The 18,172-nt window shown below is 30.5% G+C and overlaps 2 protein-coding genes across 2 annotated transcripts; one reads left to right on the top strand and one right to left on the bottom strand.

Moving 5' to 3' along the window:
- Positions 1-528: 528 nt before the first annotated feature.
- ND-SGDH (NADH dehydrogenase (ubiquinone) SGDH subunit) lies at positions 529-2,947 on the top strand. Its single transcript, XM_074134961.1, has 4 exons — positions 529-702; positions 778-989; positions 2,457-2,563; positions 2,638-2,947. The coding sequence occupies exons 1-4, from the start codon at positions 630-632 to the stop codon at positions 2,789-2,791; spliced, it is 546 nt and encodes a 181-aa protein (XP_073991062.1). The 5' UTR covers positions 529-629; the 3' UTR covers positions 2,792-2,947.
- An 808-nt stretch (positions 2,948-3,755) lies between these two features.
- On the bottom strand, positions 3,756-18,129 carry Rhau (ATP-dependent RNA helicase Rhau). The gene is made up of 21 exons (XM_074134931.1): positions 17,823-18,129; positions 17,170-17,301; positions 16,918-17,000; positions 16,032-16,132; positions 15,811-15,946; positions 14,220-14,397; positions 13,917-14,106; positions 13,655-13,829; positions 12,544-12,692; positions 12,356-12,460; positions 11,250-11,461; positions 11,089-11,166; positions 10,820-11,006; positions 8,490-8,691; positions 8,210-8,398; positions 7,707-7,879; positions 7,427-7,582; positions 7,163-7,276; positions 6,903-7,095; positions 5,405-5,502; positions 3,756-4,052 (listed from the first exon to the last, which is right to left on the bottom strand). Exons 1-21 carry the CDS (start codon positions 17,914-17,916, stop codon positions 3,962-3,964), a joined length of 3,036 nt encoding a protein of 1,011 aa, XP_073991032.1. The 5' UTR covers positions 17,917-18,129; the 3' UTR covers positions 3,756-3,961.
- Positions 18,130-18,172: the final 43 nt, after the last annotated feature.

Below are 18,172 nucleotides of genomic sequence, written 5' to 3'. Positions count from 1 at the left end.
ACAATTATTAATGTTTTACAAGTATCCATGATCTACATCGTAACTTCTTTGGTAAGTTCAACTTAGGATGATACCTCAGGACGAATTATACATAATTATGACTTTTTGTTCATAATATTTTTCGGTGTTCAGCTTTGAAATGGATTCTATAGATCTACAGCATAGATAAAATAAAATACATTTATGGATTGGAAATAAGGAAAATGTTCGATGTTTGCAATTTACTGCTCCTTACACTAAAACGAGCATAATAATCGACATTATACATATGCTACACTCTACACTGCGTTCCTGTCCTATGATATTTTACTTATCTGTATCACAAAAAAAAAATTGAATTCAAATTTCCAGTGATTATTACAAATTAAATAAACCAAGATACAGAATAATTCAATTGCAACGGAAATTAATTCTAATTTTGCTTACATTAAATTATACAAAATTGTAATGTCATAAAATTGAATATGGTTGAATTAAGTTCGCAATCAAGTTTATGAAACTATGTTCATAATAAGATGACCTTGACAATCAGCCAAGAAGAGGTTACAGCTTGAGAAGGTTATTGTAAAATTTAAGCTGGCAAAGACTAGAATTTATGGTGTTGAATTTTAGGGTCATTTTGGTGAAAAATGGCGACTTGGAGCAGTTTAGCTTCTGGAATTGTTCGGAATTTAACATGCAGAAGTACCGTGCAAAATTATGGTAGTTTTTATGTTAACCATTTACTCTTCTATTATATATTTTTTTAGTAGTTTGATTTTTCTTTTTTCTGTTCAGGGATTCAGAAGCGAATGATGAGTGATAGAACCATGAATATAACCTCTTCCAGATGGCAATGGCATAAATTTAAGGATCTTCTTCATTTTTATGTAATTATCGGTTTAATTCCAGTAGGAGCAATCGTTTTCTACGCTAATGTTTTTATTGGACCCGCTACGTTAACTGAGATTCCAGAAGGGTACACGCCAAAACATTGGGAATATTACCAGGTTTGTTTAGTTGTTTAAAGGAATGAAGACGAACCAGGCGTAAAGTGTCATTGAAAACGCGTTATAATGTTAAAACAAAGTTAAAATTTTAACTTTGAAAAAGATCCCATTATTATTTCCTTGACGAAGTCCAAAAGGATCATTTATATATACGAAGTTTGCTTTACAGAGTATAGGCTAAAGTAATTAAAATATAAAATGTCAAATTAACCTAAAGATTTTGTGCTGATTTATTAGTTAGAAAATAACACAAAAGACATCAGAACTTAAAAATGTTTAATTCTTTCTGTTAGACTTTTCATTTTAGCTTTAGTGACTTTACTTGACAAAGGCATGGATCAATTTCTTCAGCATCCCTCTCCTCTGGCAGTTAATTTTTTTGTAATCCCTAGCATACCATGATTTCATGGCTACAACGTCGCCAAGCCTACCTTGGGCTCCTCTTGTTTTGTGTTGAAGGGTATCGCTATCTCAAGTCTTATGGGCCATCTATCATCATAATACGAAGAGTATGATGTCACACGTATGAGACTTCTGCTATACACAAGCCACATTGCAAGGACCTTACAGTTCCGTGTTTATATGTCAAGTCAATCTTCGACAGTAGCCCCTTTCTAGGATTCTACTTGTAACTCCATTTCGACAGCTCTCATCTTCTGAGCTTGCCTTTTCTATAGGATCGAGGTCTCAGTATGCTCTCCATGAAAGATCTGTTATACTTTCGCTTTTATATAATATTTCTACCTTAAAATTACAATTAATTAAATCACTATTCAAAAATTAATGAAACAGGCTGCCTATCATTTTAGAGCTTCTTTCCTACTGCCAGCACAAATCCAAACAAAAATTAGTGCACTCATGCTAGAAATCTGACAATACACAAACTTGGCTTCCACCCCTCCAACAAAATCCTCTTCAAACTTATTGGAAATGTACGTACATCTATGACCTATGTAGGAATCTGACAGTAAAATCCATGCACATGAAACATCTTGATTAATTGAGCCTCATATATCAGAAAGAAACAAATTAAAAGGCTGACGTACCACCAGGTTCAGCATTAGCTGGTATTTCTTTGAAAATTCACTGTTTTCAGATAGCGGCACCAAAGTGTGTTCGTACAATGTATGTATTTGAAAATTTTAGTATACTTCATAGTTTCGCCCAGTTGAAACATTTTATTCGACAAGGTGCTGAGACAAGCGAATATGAAAAAATTTGGAATTAATCGCCTGATTCAGTTACAGTTTGCTTTTAAAGTGGAATCCCATTATTCTTCATTGGTCAGTCTTTCTGACCATTTCTAAACACATTATGTGGATTTTGTTGCTAAAGAGAAAGAAGTCATTTGGTTATTTGAATATTAAAATCGAAAATAGACAGCAAAACATTTCGATCGCTTATTTCACCAAAGGTATAAATAATATATATTTCTATTCATAATAATAATAATAAAAAATGTTTCAGCATCCGATAACAAGATGGTTGGCGAAAAATATATTTACAAATCCACAACAAGAATATGAAAAATATCTGCATCAGCTGTACGAAGAGGATGAAAAGATGAAAATATTGTTCGTAATATTTTAATTTTAATAATGTAAACTTTTGACAGTATTCACATCTATTTAAATATTTTCAATTGTAGGAAATTACAAAAAAAAGTACATGATTTAATGAGGTTACGTCAAGATCATCGCTCACAACATTTTCTACCTATCAGTGGAAAGTACACGCGTGTTTCTAGAAAAGATGCGGAAGCGATGGATGAAACCGCCGGTTTTTCTAGATCAAGTCCTTAAGTGCCCGCATGTAGTTATCATCCATCATTTTGAAAGTGTGTAAAATAGTAACTTATTTAAATGTATGGTTAAAAACAGAAAAGGTTAGCTAGTTTTGTTATTCAAACTTGAAATTGTTATTTTAAAATCTCTTATTAAAAGGTTGTTTCAGAATAATTTCTTTTGTTCTCCATGTAATATTTTTTTATATCCCATACTGGTATGGTTAATAGAAAATTGTTTTAGTTCCAGTTGAATTACATTATCTACAATCCTTCAGTATTATTCGCAAACTAATTACATCAATTAAATATATGACCAACCATACTCATCCCGAGCCCATTTAATCGAATTGTCCTGGAAAAAATATCAATCCATGCATTCAGTACTCTAGATTACCAGGTGTGGCAATACACATATATCTTTATTATGCGTTGGACTGTACTTTACATTAAAATGGTCCTTTAAAGGATAACCTACCCACTCCGTTCTCCCAGAAGGCCCTTAATCGAATTTTGCCTCGGAAAATGTTTCAAAAGTTGTAGACAAGTTTGAGTAAAACGTCTTCACATGGTTTGAAAAAGTCGTAGGAGCCATTTATGAAGAAATATTTTTTTAAAAAAGTCAAAAATCCACTCAGGAAATGGGTCTTTCCGTATGAGGGATATTTTGATCACTAGGTTGCATTCTGGCCTGGCCCCTAAAGTTCAGCTTTCTGAGATATTTATTTTGAAATATATTTTCTTCATACAACAAAGAAGATAAAGTGCCAGTTTTGTGTAATGTACTGTCCTATCCCTTATGTACTATTAAGGAAGGTTAAATGTTGCGAAAAGTTTGGAGAAAATTCTTTAAACGAAGTCCTAGATTAACAGTAATTTTCATAAATAGACATTCACTTATTTACCATTTTTCAAGAAAAATCAATTCAAAAAGCAATTTACAGCAAGTAAAGATTTATGAGTCTGAAATATTAAATACAAAAAACAAATTTATAAATGTTTATTAATTTAAATAAATTAATTTACATTAAAAATATAAACAAAAATAAAGATACTGCAAGAAATATCTTATAATTACTTGAAAGAAATAAGGTTTTACTTAGCAATTTTAGCTAATTTTCAAAGGTTTTTTTTTTAAGGAACACTTAAAATTGTTAAAAAAATGAATAATCCCAGTATAGAAAATAAACTAGACATCTGAATCGGATAATTCGCTATCATCATCTTCTTCATATGAATAATACATTTGATGTTCGGTTGAGATTAGTTCAATTATCGCCCTAAAAATAGAAATTAAAATTTAACTAATGGTTAACTATCATTTAAAATTAAGTTAGAATTAAAGTAATAACAACCAAACTAAAAATTGAAGTTAGCAAACTTCAATTATTATTTTTTAACAAGCATGAACATGCCGGCCTACAGGCAGTGTTTTCTCGTTTCAATGGTCAACGAGCTGCAGGAAGCTCAAGGAAAGAAACTCTATGTTCAGGTGGCTGGGTTTTAATCCGGGTCTCCGCTTGGGAAATATAGTGCACTAATTAACTATTTAATTTTTATTGTTGCTTGATTACGTCAAAATCTTTAAGAACAATTGTTAATGTAATCTTATTTGAACCTTCACTAATACCTCAACATTCCTTTACTTTCTAAGTAGTTAAAATTAATTATAAAAAGTTTCATATGACACGCTTAGTGATCATCCTAACCCTCTCCCGTTATTGCTGCTATTTGCTATTTACAAATGTCTCAATATATTCGAGGTCTCAAAGACGGACCAAAAGGTAGTCCAGATTTTATTTTTAAATTTTAAGCAAATTGAATCAAATGCAACAATTTTTATAATTAAAAAAATAATTTGTTCATTCCTTCGCTAATTAGCGTTAAAAATGTAATTACGCCTTCAGTCAAGCAAATTTGATTGTCTTTAAACATCTCAGTTCCCTGGCTTTAACACTTAAGAATTAAAGAAGTCTAAGTAAAAATTAAAGTAAGTTTTGAAGAAAATTTTCACTCTTCCCAACCATAATTTCATCACGAACGCTTATGTATCTTCGTCAATTCCGACAGTCAAGAATTTTGGGAGGTAATTCAGTACGTATCGGACTTTATGTTCTGAAAAGGGGATTGTCAATTAAATTAACTCCCAACGGGGTTTCCAGCTCCTTATTAAAAAAACTGTATAATAGTATTTAGCTATTAATATAGTATAAAATAATGCATTCCTGCCGAGAAATCACCTGCTACCAACAGCAATGGGAAACTTATACGATCAAAACAGAGTTCGTCTCAGGTGAGTGTAATTTACCTCTAAAAGACTAAACTTCTTTATAGACTAGAAAATATGTTGTCTTCAAAAGATCAATCTAATCTGCTAAAAGATTTTGGTAATAATATTCTTAAAGATAGCATGATACAATTTTAATCAGTGCCTTGCCTAATTAAGCAATAATTATTAGGAAATAAGCCGGCCCATGAAATGATGCCCTGTCAGGCCAAATGGATAATTTATCCATTACAGCTTAAAAAAATCTCATTTAATTTAATTTTCATTTTCCTTTTTATCTTAGATTTTTGTTCATTGTGATAATTCAAATATAAATTGAAATTGAATTGTTTAAGAGAAAATTACCTAAGAATAAGACAGTCGTCAGAATTACTTTCCCAGTCCGTGACACCAGGATGTGATACCTTGTATTCTAACAACCAATCTAACCACGCACGAAGCTCCTATAACCAAACAAATTATAAAAATAGACTATGAAATAAAAGTAGTTAAATAAGCTGATAAAGGGTTAACCACATATTAATTATGCATGATTGATAACTTTATAAGCATTACTGTTAAAATGGTTGGTAAAATCATCAACCCATTCCCCATTGAGAACATAAATGATCTGTTAGGGCATGCTTGATCTCTTTGGAGCTAAAGGTTTCGAATTTTCGTTCGAAAAGCTTCAGCAATTGGTTCATTATATTTGTGTTGATTGTTAGAACTTGGAATACTTCTGACACAGTACCAATATACTATCTAATTAGGATTTTTCGTGATCATTATGATACCCTGGTAAACAATGTAAATGGCTTTGAGAGTGGATGTCAAATCTAATGAACCATCTCTGAAAATGATTGAAAATTGAAAACCGATCTGAATGAAAGAAAATGGTTTCAAGTTTTTATAAACTCACGTTTAAATAATAGTCTTATAGTCATTATTCTTTTGAAATTTGATATCAATATTTATCTGTAGTTTTTGATGAAGTACAGATTTGTTTCTCCTTACGAAGAACGATTTGTTTGTCTTTGTCCAAGTAAATATTTTTGATTTTATTTTTTGGTGATACTGGAGATTAGCTAAAGGCCATTTGGAGTTCTCTACTTTCATTGTATTAGCTTTAAATAACTTTGAGATCTAAAATAATGGAAGTATATTTCTAATATAAAAAAATTGAAATGAAATACCTAATGTGAACTGAGCACAGTTTCAGAGAATGTTATGAAAAAGAGAAAAACTGATTATACAATAATTTAGTTTTTTCGAAACTCAACATGAATAACTATATTTAATAACTATATGTATATTTTTTATATTGCATAAAAAGGTGAAGTTAATGCATCATTAGAGTAAAACTTCATACAGAGACAAAAGAACTTTTGTAAGGAAGCTGAAAATCTGAATATTTTATTATTTTAAACTGTAATAATTATCTTCTCGTATTAACGATTTGTTTTGTCAGCTTTTTTTAGCTAAGTGGATCACATTCTACTAACCTAACTCGCATGTCCAATAGAAATACGCAAAAAATGTTTGGGAGAATAGTGTACCTAGCAGTCAACACGAGAAAAATTCGAAGTCCAAAAGCGCGATAAGGTCAAAAGAAGTTGGAGTTTACAACACAAGTACATTCTGAAAGCTCCGCAGTGTAGCACCAACTTCTTTTCTCAGAAATATTGAAACTGTTGACTACTGTAAATATTTATTCATATTTAGGTGTCACAGATCAAGAAGATTAGGTACTGGCGATAGGTGGTCATGCTCAAAAATAAAGACAAAGTGAATAGATTCTGAAATATTATACACGTAAATATAAAAGAAAATCAAACTATCTAATCAATAACAATTACTTTACCTGAATTAAATAGGCTGTAGAAGCTTTACACTGAAATTTAATGCTTTTATTTACAACTAAGGTCTTCAGTCTACCACCTTCATCTTCCATAGTTAAATTGTGACAGAAGAAAATAAGTGCTAGCGGATACACCAATGTACTATCATGTAGATTTATACTCAGATTCTTTAATTTCAAATAATATACTAAAAAACTAAAAAATAATTATTATTAAAAGCAACTCTGAATACCTTATATTAAAAAGCAATTTCTATTCTTACCTGCTTTCAAAATTGTTCACACAGGCGTTAACTGATTTTGGATGGATTCCTAATCGACCATCTTCCATAGTATGTATTGATACTTTGACTTTTTCATTCTTTTTAACTTTAGTTCTTTATTAAAAATTAATTACATAAAAAAACAGATAATTGAAAAAATAAAGTATAGTAATGTCTTTTTATCCGAAGGGTATTATGTCCTACCACTAAATTAGGTGTCATGGACAGTAATTATGTTATAGTTATTGAAGGAAAACTAAATACCTGATAATAGCAACGTTAGGATACAAGCCGCTACAGATAATTGCCTTTAATAAACCTAGATTATTTGAGTTTACATTTGCATAATCATTTTTTATATTGTTAGTGGCAATAAAGTTCATCTTGAACAGGTGATCTGCAAACTGTTGTTTCATATCCCTAATTTTAAAAAATATTAAATTAGAAAATAAAATGTATATCCAATTAAATTTCAATTAATATTCTGTTATATTTATATTTACTATAAACGTTACAACTACATTCCCACGAATATTTTACCAACCTAAGAAGTTCAAGTATACTGTGGGAAAGATAATTTTCTTGCGCAAATCGTTTTCCTCTTTCTTGACGACAGGCCATTTCCCACTGTGTTATTATTTGCGCAACTAATAAATGATCACTTCTTCGTCCAAAATCTAAATCTCTTTTTATTTTATCTAAAAATTTTTCATGACCCTTAAAAAAAGACACAGATTATGAATTTTAATGATTGTCAAAGTCACCCTTAAACGAAGTCTGAATTGTTCAACTAGTACAAAAGTAAAGCACTGTTTGGGGCACCACATTCCGGAAGTTAGCTGGTTCAAATAATGTTCTTGAGAAAGTTTTTTGGCTTCCTCTAAAGTAATAAAACGCTTTTAAAGTACCTTTTATTAATGCGAAGGGTAGGAAATTTATGTATAATTTAATTGCAATGAAAATGGAAATGATTTACAGGATTGGATTATTAAATAAAAAAAGGAATTTTTGTTTTTGTGTACGAGCAAAAATTTGTTTTAAACTTACCAGAGGACAAACAAATGGGTCTTTATAAGATATGCTAGATGCTATCGAAGCAATTGGATCCAAGCAACTAAACATGGCAGCCAATAACAACATTTTCCCAGCTTGTGGATCAACTGGAAGTTTAGCTAAATGATATCCTAAAGGAGTTAATTGTTCATCTTCATCTAGCGCGTTCATTGCTATTAATAACTGAAATTAAAGATTAACTTACTTTTTTTTATGTTAAAAAAAAATTATCCTTTTTGTTATTAAAACAAAAAAATAAGAATTTATATCATACCTCGAGGGAAATTTCGACGGCTTTTGGGTTTGGAGGATCAATAACTTTTTGTAAAAACGGACTAATCTTGCCTACTTGTAACATTTTTGCTTGTAAAATAACTTCATCCAATCTGATACGCATCATTTCAGGGAGTTGATATTTATCAAATACTTCTTCTCTTCCTTTTGGAAATAAATGGAAACAAAAACCTTCTTGCACTCTGTGTAAAACATTAATTCAAAATTAGAAAATTCCTCAATCATAACACCAATGAAATGTGAAATATAAACAGTGTTTGTTTCCTAAGGATAAGAACAAAAAGGTGGAAAGGGCTAATAACATCACTTTTAACTTAAAAAACTAATATTAACAACTGTTTTTGTGATCGCTTCGAAGAAACCGCTCTGACACTGTTAAAACTGAAAAAAATTATGCAAGTGGGTAGTGACAGTAAGTAAAGAATTCATAGAAACTTGGCCAGAATTTATAGTTTTGTTGTATGGATCAGATTACACGTCTCGCTCGTATACGTACTATTTCTGTGCTTCATCTACTCGCTGGAGTAAGAGTTTTCAGTTAATAAAAGCTCGGAGAGTCAATTAAAAGAGAAAATAGCCGAAAGTGTCCATGGAGAGATTAGAGATCCATTTATTCCCCCGAGAATCTTGCAGATAAAAGGATAGTGAACTTACGCTGCAGATGGCTTGTAAAACCCAATTTAACGTATTGAGTATAATGATTCAACTAACTAGAAGAGAGAATGTGGAAAATTGTACTTAGGTTAAAGGCTTGGTTAACAACATTGCTGCAAGCCCAAAAAATATCATTGCATTGATCATTTTTGACGCTTCCCAAAATAAAGAAAAAAAAAACATTTTTAACAAAATCTTTTAACCTCGTTTTTTAAAAAATATAATAACTTTTTGTTATGAATAATAGCCTTTTAATAAAAAACATTTATATACAGTTTTTAGGTGGTGATTATTTTGTTTATAATTTAAGGTCATTGGCTACTGGAGATTATTTTTTTTGTTACTGCAGCCGACCCCCGGACTGTGTTCTCTCGTTACAAAAATCACTATCCCTCATTGGAATGCTGTAAGCTGTTAGGGTGTGTTCCACTAAGCGACCACAACGACCAAAACATACCTTCAGGCGTTCCACTTGGCGACCGCGGTTGTTGTGGTCGTGGCGAAAACGTCACTAATGACGTCACTATTTTCGCTCACGCAAAGCCCACAACGCCCCATCTATAGAGCTGGGTCGAAGTGGGCGTTCAGAAATATGGCGCAATTTTTGAAACAAAATATGGCGACCGAAAAAATTATCTCATGTAAATGAAAGTATTATTTCATGTAAATAAGAGAATGTGTTTCTCGAAAGTCTACAATAAATAAATAAATAATTACTTATCCCTTTACATACTAAATCACTGAATAACACAAAATCATTTATCTGAAATAACTTTTAAATTCTTCATCTGAACAAAGATCAATTACGTGGCCTAAGTTTTCGCTTTTTATCATTGCGATTTTGTAAAATTGCATTCCACTCTTCATCGGAACTAGATAAAGAACTTTCTAAAGCATTATTAATAAATATCCAACTGTTGCCACAAAAGACATTTTAATTTTATTTAAACGTAAATTTTATAAATACTCCACTAAAATGTAATATAAAAAATTGAATTATATACGAATATTCTTTTAATATAAGTCAACTTTACCAATAATTAATAAAGTTTATTATAACTGCTTATAAACGGGGTTAAAATTAAAAAATAACCTCTTCAAGCTTCTAACTTATTTTCGAGGCCGCCATATGTAATGTTTACATGAACGGATAAAACGCCCACAGTCCATTCCACTTGGGTTTTCGATCGCAACGCTCGCAAGCAAGTGGAACGGGCTAAATCTCGGTCGTGAGCATGGTCGTTGTGGTCGCTTAGTGGAACGCACCCTAAGAGAAAATCTAAGGGTACTAGAGGTAATCTAGTACGCTAACCACGGAACTAATTCCTTCTAAAGTGTTTGTTATTAGGGATTTTGTCTATAATGAATACAAATATTACAATAAGATAATTTTTAATCTAATTTTATAGAAGAATAATCGGGTGCTACTTTTTTTTAAAAAAATTAATTTTTGTGAACCAAGTTTAAGCAAAACGTATCTAATAATACGATTTCGGTAATAATAAGTAACACAAAAAAGTGGTTGAAGATTAAGGGAAAGAGTGAGAGTGGGAGCGAGAAAGGGAGAAAAAACTTGTCATTTTCTGATTGCACCCTATTTTAAATGCTTATAGCAAGTTAACACAAATATCAAGTATAATTTGCTGTATTTATTACCTGCCAGCTCGTCCTCGTCTCTGTTTTGCATTAGCTTGGCTAACCCAATGCTCTCTTAACGTTGAAATATTATGTTCGAGTTCAAACATTTTTATTTTTATTTTTCCACTGTCTATCACATAAACAATATCATCGATAGTGATCGAAGTTTCGGCAATATTTGTAGCTAATACTATTTTTCTTACACCTAAGAATATAAACGAGAAAAAAAATTAACTAGAATTTCAAGAAAACTATAATATTATTTTTCTAGAATGTTGGATAAACACCTGGTGGTGGTCTACTAAAAATGTCTCTTTGTGATACAGTTGGCATCATTGAATGAAGAGGTAGTATTAAGTAACGATCTGAAATTCAAATTAGCATTATAGTCTCACATTAAATATTAAATAATATTAATACGAAATGAGTTTTAAATAAGTGTTCTTACTTGGAGGAAAACAGCCTGAATCATTAAGACTTTTGTTCAATGCAGAAATTTTATCCCAACCTGGTAAGAAAACTAATATAGCACCGTGTGGATGGTGACTGCATATATGTTTTATTAAATCTCGAATCAATTCTATATTTAACACTTTACTGTTAGGGTGTCGTAAATTAGAGATCACATTTTTTGAATATTTACGACTTTTTTCAAGAAATCTGCAAATATAGTGACAAATTTTCAATTATGATAGGATTTTCATTATATTTTCGTTATTGATATTGTATAATACGGTGGAAGCTTGATTCGGTAATAAGGTTTACACATAACACCATGCATCTGCAGTTTACAAATTTCAAATCCGTTGGAATGTTGGAATATTAGTTTGAGACTAAAAACTGGTGAGACTCTCTTTACAATACCGCAATTTATCTAATAAAATTTTTTGCCATTAGAAATAAAGCTATCTCAGATAGTTTCAGTTGTAATGCTCGTATATTGTTTAGTAGCAGAATGTTAAGGAAAAAAGTAATCACTTAATGTGAAGGTAAATACACGTCAATTTAGGGCACTCATTAAAATATAATGTTCAGACGAACCAAGACTGGACAAACTGTCCACGAAACTAACAGCTGATCCTCAGCTTTTTAATCGCGATGGTTTGTTAATGCACCCTTGTGGAACTCCCTTGAATGGAAAATATACTGAAATTTTGGAGGAAAGCTTGAGTTCATTTCTCTTAAAGTACCCTACCCTTAAATAAAGTATACTACAAAAATAATTCAAATCTAAGTAACACTTTTTATTTAAGCAAAATTCAAAGAAATCAACGAAACCTATTAATCCGAAAAATCTCACTGTCAACTAGTATATCTTGTGAAAAAGTTTTTTTTTTTCAATTTATAACCTTATTTTACGTATAAAATAGTGTATGGATCTACAAGTGTGCAGCGAATGTACCAAAAATAAACTAAATGGTTGCACTCGATAATCAAAATTTAATGAAAACAAATACTGAATAAAATTTTTAGCCGAATCTAACTTTTATTCAAACAGAATGGTAACTTTTACCACTGTGATTGAAGTATTTTAAATAAAAATGGCCAACTGACTCAATATATTTATCGACAGCCTCTTCTTTTTTTAATTCCTCTGGCTTCATGTTTTTTCTTTCTCGTCTGACCGAACCGCTTTTTGCCGGTGGAAATAGTGGACAACTGAAATATTTTAAATGTTTTTTTAATCTACGATACTAAACGTAATGAACTCGAATATATGAATAAGAAAGTTACAAACTTACTTTAACAAAGAGTAGACATCTTCTAAATAGTATTCTTTTACTGGAAAGGTAAATCCAGGAATATGTACAGTAGGGCAATTATTAAAATATTTTGAAAATTCTTCGGCATTCAGAGTAGCACTCATTAATATTACTTTTAAATCTGGTCTCTGTTAAAACAAAAGAAAAAAAATTATATGATTATTGCCGTTATCCAAAATAATTATGTCATTCTCATTAACAGCCATAAACGCTGAATTGAATTGGAAGAATGTCACATATTGATTTCCTTAACCATCCGCGCTAATTTATAAGCATGTATATCTATCTCAGCGTCCACTTAACTCATAAACGTAAAGAATAAAACACCATTCAATTCAGCACTCCTACAACAAAGTTCATCTTGACGCTTCCGATTCTTTATTTTTGTTATACTTTTATTTTCTAATTTCAATTAAATTTATTAGTTCTTAAAGACACATGATTAATGTACTTAAATATTTATTATAAAGACCTTTTTTTTCACTTGGAATTCAAAAAAAGATTTCTCTCAAAAAATATTTCAAATTATAGATCTACCCAACACCCAATGAGAATTCGAAAAAATCGTTGAAAGCCGTTATCAAGAAAATTAAAAAATATTAAAATAATTAATAACTATTCAGTGAAAAAGCATTTTCTGTCAACAGATTTCGTTTAAAACTTCAAAGTCGCGTTTCCTGTTCATCTGTACAAATATCTAGTTTGAACTCTTCGCATTTTCACTTTTATAAGTTATGCTTATAAAGAAGGCTGTTTGGAGAATAACTTATGCTTCGAAATGGTGTCAATTTTTAGAAAATTTATCTGTCTTTCTAACCGTGTCATCAGAATCGAATTCGGACTTAAACTTTCTGATTAATAACATTTTTATTGGAAAAAAGTAATGATTTAAAAAAAAAGTAAAGTGACGTCACTCAAGAACAGTGGAAAATATGAAGTTGGCCAATACGCCATTGAACCCCACTTTAGATGTACTACACACAGTAGGCCTATGGACATTACTTAATGGTTCACCCTGTATACATTATATGCTTCATATAATAATATACTTCATATATATACTTAATATAATAAATATACAAATACTTACTGATGGTAAAATATCTTTAAGAACTGTTATAACAAAGTCAGAGATTGTATCTCTTTCATGTATTTCGTCAAGTATAACATGTGATACTTCAGTAAGAAATGGATCTGAATTCATTATCTGTAATAATATACCAGTTGTACAAAATAATATAGATCCAGTACTTCTTGGTAAATTTCTGTACAAAAAAGAATATACTAAGCATTGCTGCAGGATTTTTTAGTCATTTTAATAAAGAGAGAGAGAGAAAAATAAAGTCGGTCACTTCTCTAGTCTAATTTGAAATCCAACTGAATGCCCACATCTCTCTCCTCTTTCTTCTGAAACTCTTTCAGCCACTGATATTGTTGAAATTCTTCTCGGCTGAGTGCATATGATATGACAGGTTGAACCTCTATTAGACTTAATTTCTTGCTCTAATATAAACTGGGCTACTTGTGTAGTCTTCCCACATCCTGTAAATGTAGTATAAAACAATATTATCTATATAATAATAAATAAATGCATTAAAAATTCATACGTAAATATAATATATCTACAATAAATACAAAAGAATTAGATAACGCACCAGTTTCTCCACTGATCAGAACAATGTTGTGCTCTTTTACTGTTTCAAGTATTTCATCTTTTTTAGAAAATGCTGGCAATTTCTTTCTAAATTCTAGGATTCTCCTGTATGTAGGGCTATTTATTTTATCTTCTTCTTCCAATTTAAGTTTTTTGTTCAAATATTCACTATTTAACAACTAAAAGTAAACTCTTTTTGGAATACAATTTTAAAAATAAGAATAAAGGAATTGTAAACATTTAGACTTTTTGAATTTTTAATGTTTTGCTGTTAGGGAATGTTTAGGCATTTTAATTGGATTCTTTTCTCTTGAAGCTAATCTTTATTGCGAAATGGTGTAAGCATTGATACAAACAATGGGCCCAACAATAAATTGAATAATACAGAAATGAAAACTAAAACCATAAAAAAAAAGTAGTTTAGAGCTTAGAACAGATAAAGACATACGCAAATGCAAAAAACGTGGTGTCAAGAGCTAATCTCTATCAAAAATTCAATGCATCGTTTGATTTTTTTATGAGGTAGGAAAACACCTTTCAAATGACCGATTTTTTCAATTGTTAGCTTTGAATCTCATTTTGTTATTAAATAAACAACACTTGCGATATTTACTGATGCTATGATATTATCATATGTATGATATAATCACAAATGACGCTAAAAAAAGAAAAAAAAGGATAACATAGCTTAAGTGTTTGATGCTGAATGAAATGCAGACGTTAATGAAATCCAGGGGGGGACATTCAATTCGTCTAAGGGTGAACTTTTTGTAGACACTTTTTTTTTTTTGATAAACGAAATTTTGTGTAATAATAGTTAAGTTTAACAACAACAACCTCTTCTAAACAAAAGAAACACCCCAAAATAAATGCCCAGGATAAGAAATACGCAAATACAAAATTCTGGAAAAATTAATTTAAAGACGGAATCGAAATCAAACAATCCAATACGTACTTTTCGTTTATTGCTCTTTTTGGTCCTAATCAATATGGAGAATATGGAGAATTTTCTTAGATTAAGAAATTAGGAAAGTTTGAGAAACAGGGAAGCTCTAACACCTAATATCCTAATGGAGAAGAAATGCTCAAAAAGGAAAGAAAGTGGGAAACGATTGATATTCCCGATACTCTAGTTCATCCTGGGGTAGTCTTTTCTAAGGAATGACTTAAGAAGAGTATGGAGATTTGCACGGTACGAGTTTCTCAAAACAGAAAGGAAGCAAAAAGCAAAGGTGCAGAAATAGAGGACTAATCTATACATTTAAGTACCAGGTAAAACAAAATAATTTTATTACATTGTGGTAATAAGCCACGATGGTTAATCTGCTTGAATACAGATAAACTCAAACTACCTAGATATTTATTTATTTATAAAAACTGAAGTAAAATAACATAACATTAAATTAAAGAGCTAACAATTTATTCCTAGAATTGAACAAGTTTTGAATAAAGAATAAAATGATAATCTAAAATCCACTTTTTATAAACCACCCGATAGGTCCCCAGCCCGATTATTTCTGAGAACCACCAAGTGGTGTGCCGCTTATTCCTGGAAACAGAAAATAATAGGAGCAAAAAAAATTACTACTTACACAACATTTCTGGGTTCCCTTGTTAATTTTCTCACTGATGGTTCCTGTTATTAATTGTAGAAAGTCATCTTTAAATACACTTTCTCTAACATGTTGATACTTAGCGCGAGCTGATTCTAATGTTGAAGATCCCGTCCTGAAATAATAATATCATTATCGAGAGAAACAAATATTTCGAGGACCGTAAGATCATAAGTTATTTAGAGAAATAAAAGAAAGACCTGATCCTTTTTACTGAAGGTGGAGCTTCTGTGCTAATGCTATGTAGCATTGTTTGAATTTGCTTCTCTTTTTCCATTGGCAAATCCAGAGGAAGTGTAACCTATTATTAACAAAAACAACTTTTTATCAAATTAAAATTTGATCTCCTGCATGAATATAAGTTCTTAGAAAATCCAGTCCAAATTATTCAGGAATGAATACTAATGTTTTTTCATTTTCTGCAATAAATCCATCCCACCTAAATCTGGGTATTTCGCTCGGGGTTTTGTTAAAAAATCCGCTTTTTTTTCTGACGTCTGCCATAGAGTATTTAAACGAATATAAATTTGTAGTCAACTGCGGTTTTTACTGTACATACTAAGTGATCACACTGAGTGACTGAAAAAACATTTAGCACAAACTACGGTTTTGAATATAGGAATCCTCAAAACGTGTTTTTCTAATTTACACGAAAATATTTACATCTAGGAGTAAGAAAAAGTAAAATATTTAAAATTGATATATCCAAAAAGTAATATAAGATAGCAGATCTTTCTTAATAATAATTAGATCTTTCTAACATTGCGAAAATAATTTACAAACGTTAAGGTAAATTTTCTCTATAAAGTTTACATCTGTAAATATTTTCATTTAAATTTTTTGTGTATGCATCATAAGCAACTCAGCAGAAGAAAAAAAAAGTGGCGTGAAACACAATTAGCTCTTACGCCAATCCTAACAAGTTATATCAAAATATTCTGCGGATATCTAAAAACTCACATATTAAAATTAACCATAACCTCAAAACATAGATTTGCTTGTAGAAAGAGAATACAAAAAGTTTACGAATTGTTTAAGAACATTTATGTTTGTTTAATACATAGTAATGAACATCAGTATAAGTACCATCACTTTATTCTTCTTTTCAAGCTGTTTTGCTTCTCTATTGTTTTGCTTTATCATTCTCTTCCTACTCGCGTGCCAAAGACCTAAAAAAAAATGAAAACAAGCCTTTCCAAGTTTATTAAAAACAAGTTTAAAATAAAATCAACTTAAATTTGTTATTTAATATAATATGTAACCCTTATCCTACCGGACAGTTTTAATCACATTGCCAAGAGCAAAATACTTCCTCATGTAGGTGAAAGAAAAACATACCTATAAATTTTCCCGTAAGGTATGGTGGAGGGCGTGGAAGTGATAATTCCTGTTCGGTAAAGAGGCCTTCATTAGTTTGGCGTTTGGCAAAGCTACTGGATTCTCCAATTTCTTGCTTCATTTTTTCTGCTTCTGTATATAGGAAAAACAAAATATTAACGGTAAAACGGACGAAACTCACACAATTAAACACTTTTATGGACTAAAAAAAAGAAACTTTATTTTCAAAAATTGTAAAAGATCAATTAAATGAAATAAGATATAAATTTCAAAAGTATATCATAAGTAAAATATGAAAAAGGTGGAAATAATGAAAGGGAAGACAACACAGCTATGACATCAGAATTTTTATTATTTAAGTAGTGCACTTTGCATTTAGATATCAAAAGACTTAAAAATTTGAACTTAACAGGTTTTTTTTTTCCTCTAGAACCCTTAAGGATGTTACTAACGTTTTAGCTCCTAACACCCAAAATATATGTATATATTTTACTTATTCTCTTTGCACTAATGAAATGATAATAGACCGGTACATTTTCTAATTTGTTATTTAGTCACTCCTTTAATTGTAACAAAGAACCTTCGAAATATATATTAATCTTATATTTCATTTTACGAAAATTTACACCAAAATAAAAATTAAAAAAAAAAACCTGCGGCCTTTCTAAGTGCTCTTCGTTCTTTGCGCCTTTCCAACTTCAAACTTCGCTCCTCTGGAGTTAATTTGGCCTTATTTTTTTTAGGCATTTTGATAAATGTTATTTTGTATGTTCTCTATAAATGTCAATCAAAATCTACCATACATCAGTATCTGTATCCAGAACCAAGAAAAGCACGAACGTTCCTCGAACACTGCCAATGTTATGTTCTTAATATTGTGAGTGTGTGTATACTAAATGAACCTCCGGCACTGCTATAATTTAATTCTAAAACAAGTTTAATAATTTACTAATATATCCTTAGTATCCTTAACAAGATGATTTTATATAAAATTTAGTACATT

The sequence above is a fragment of the Rhodnius prolixus genome, unplaced genomic scaffold, assembly GCF_049639745.1.
Source record: "Rhodnius prolixus isolate KJV_2025 unplaced genomic scaffold, Rpr scaffold_5, whole genome shotgun sequence".
Lineage (NCBI taxonomy): Eukaryota > Metazoa > Arthropoda > Insecta > Hemiptera > Reduviidae > Rhodnius > Rhodnius prolixus.
The sequence above is the reverse complement of the archived record's forward strand: the minus strand, read 5'-3'. Positions and strand labels throughout refer to the sequence as shown.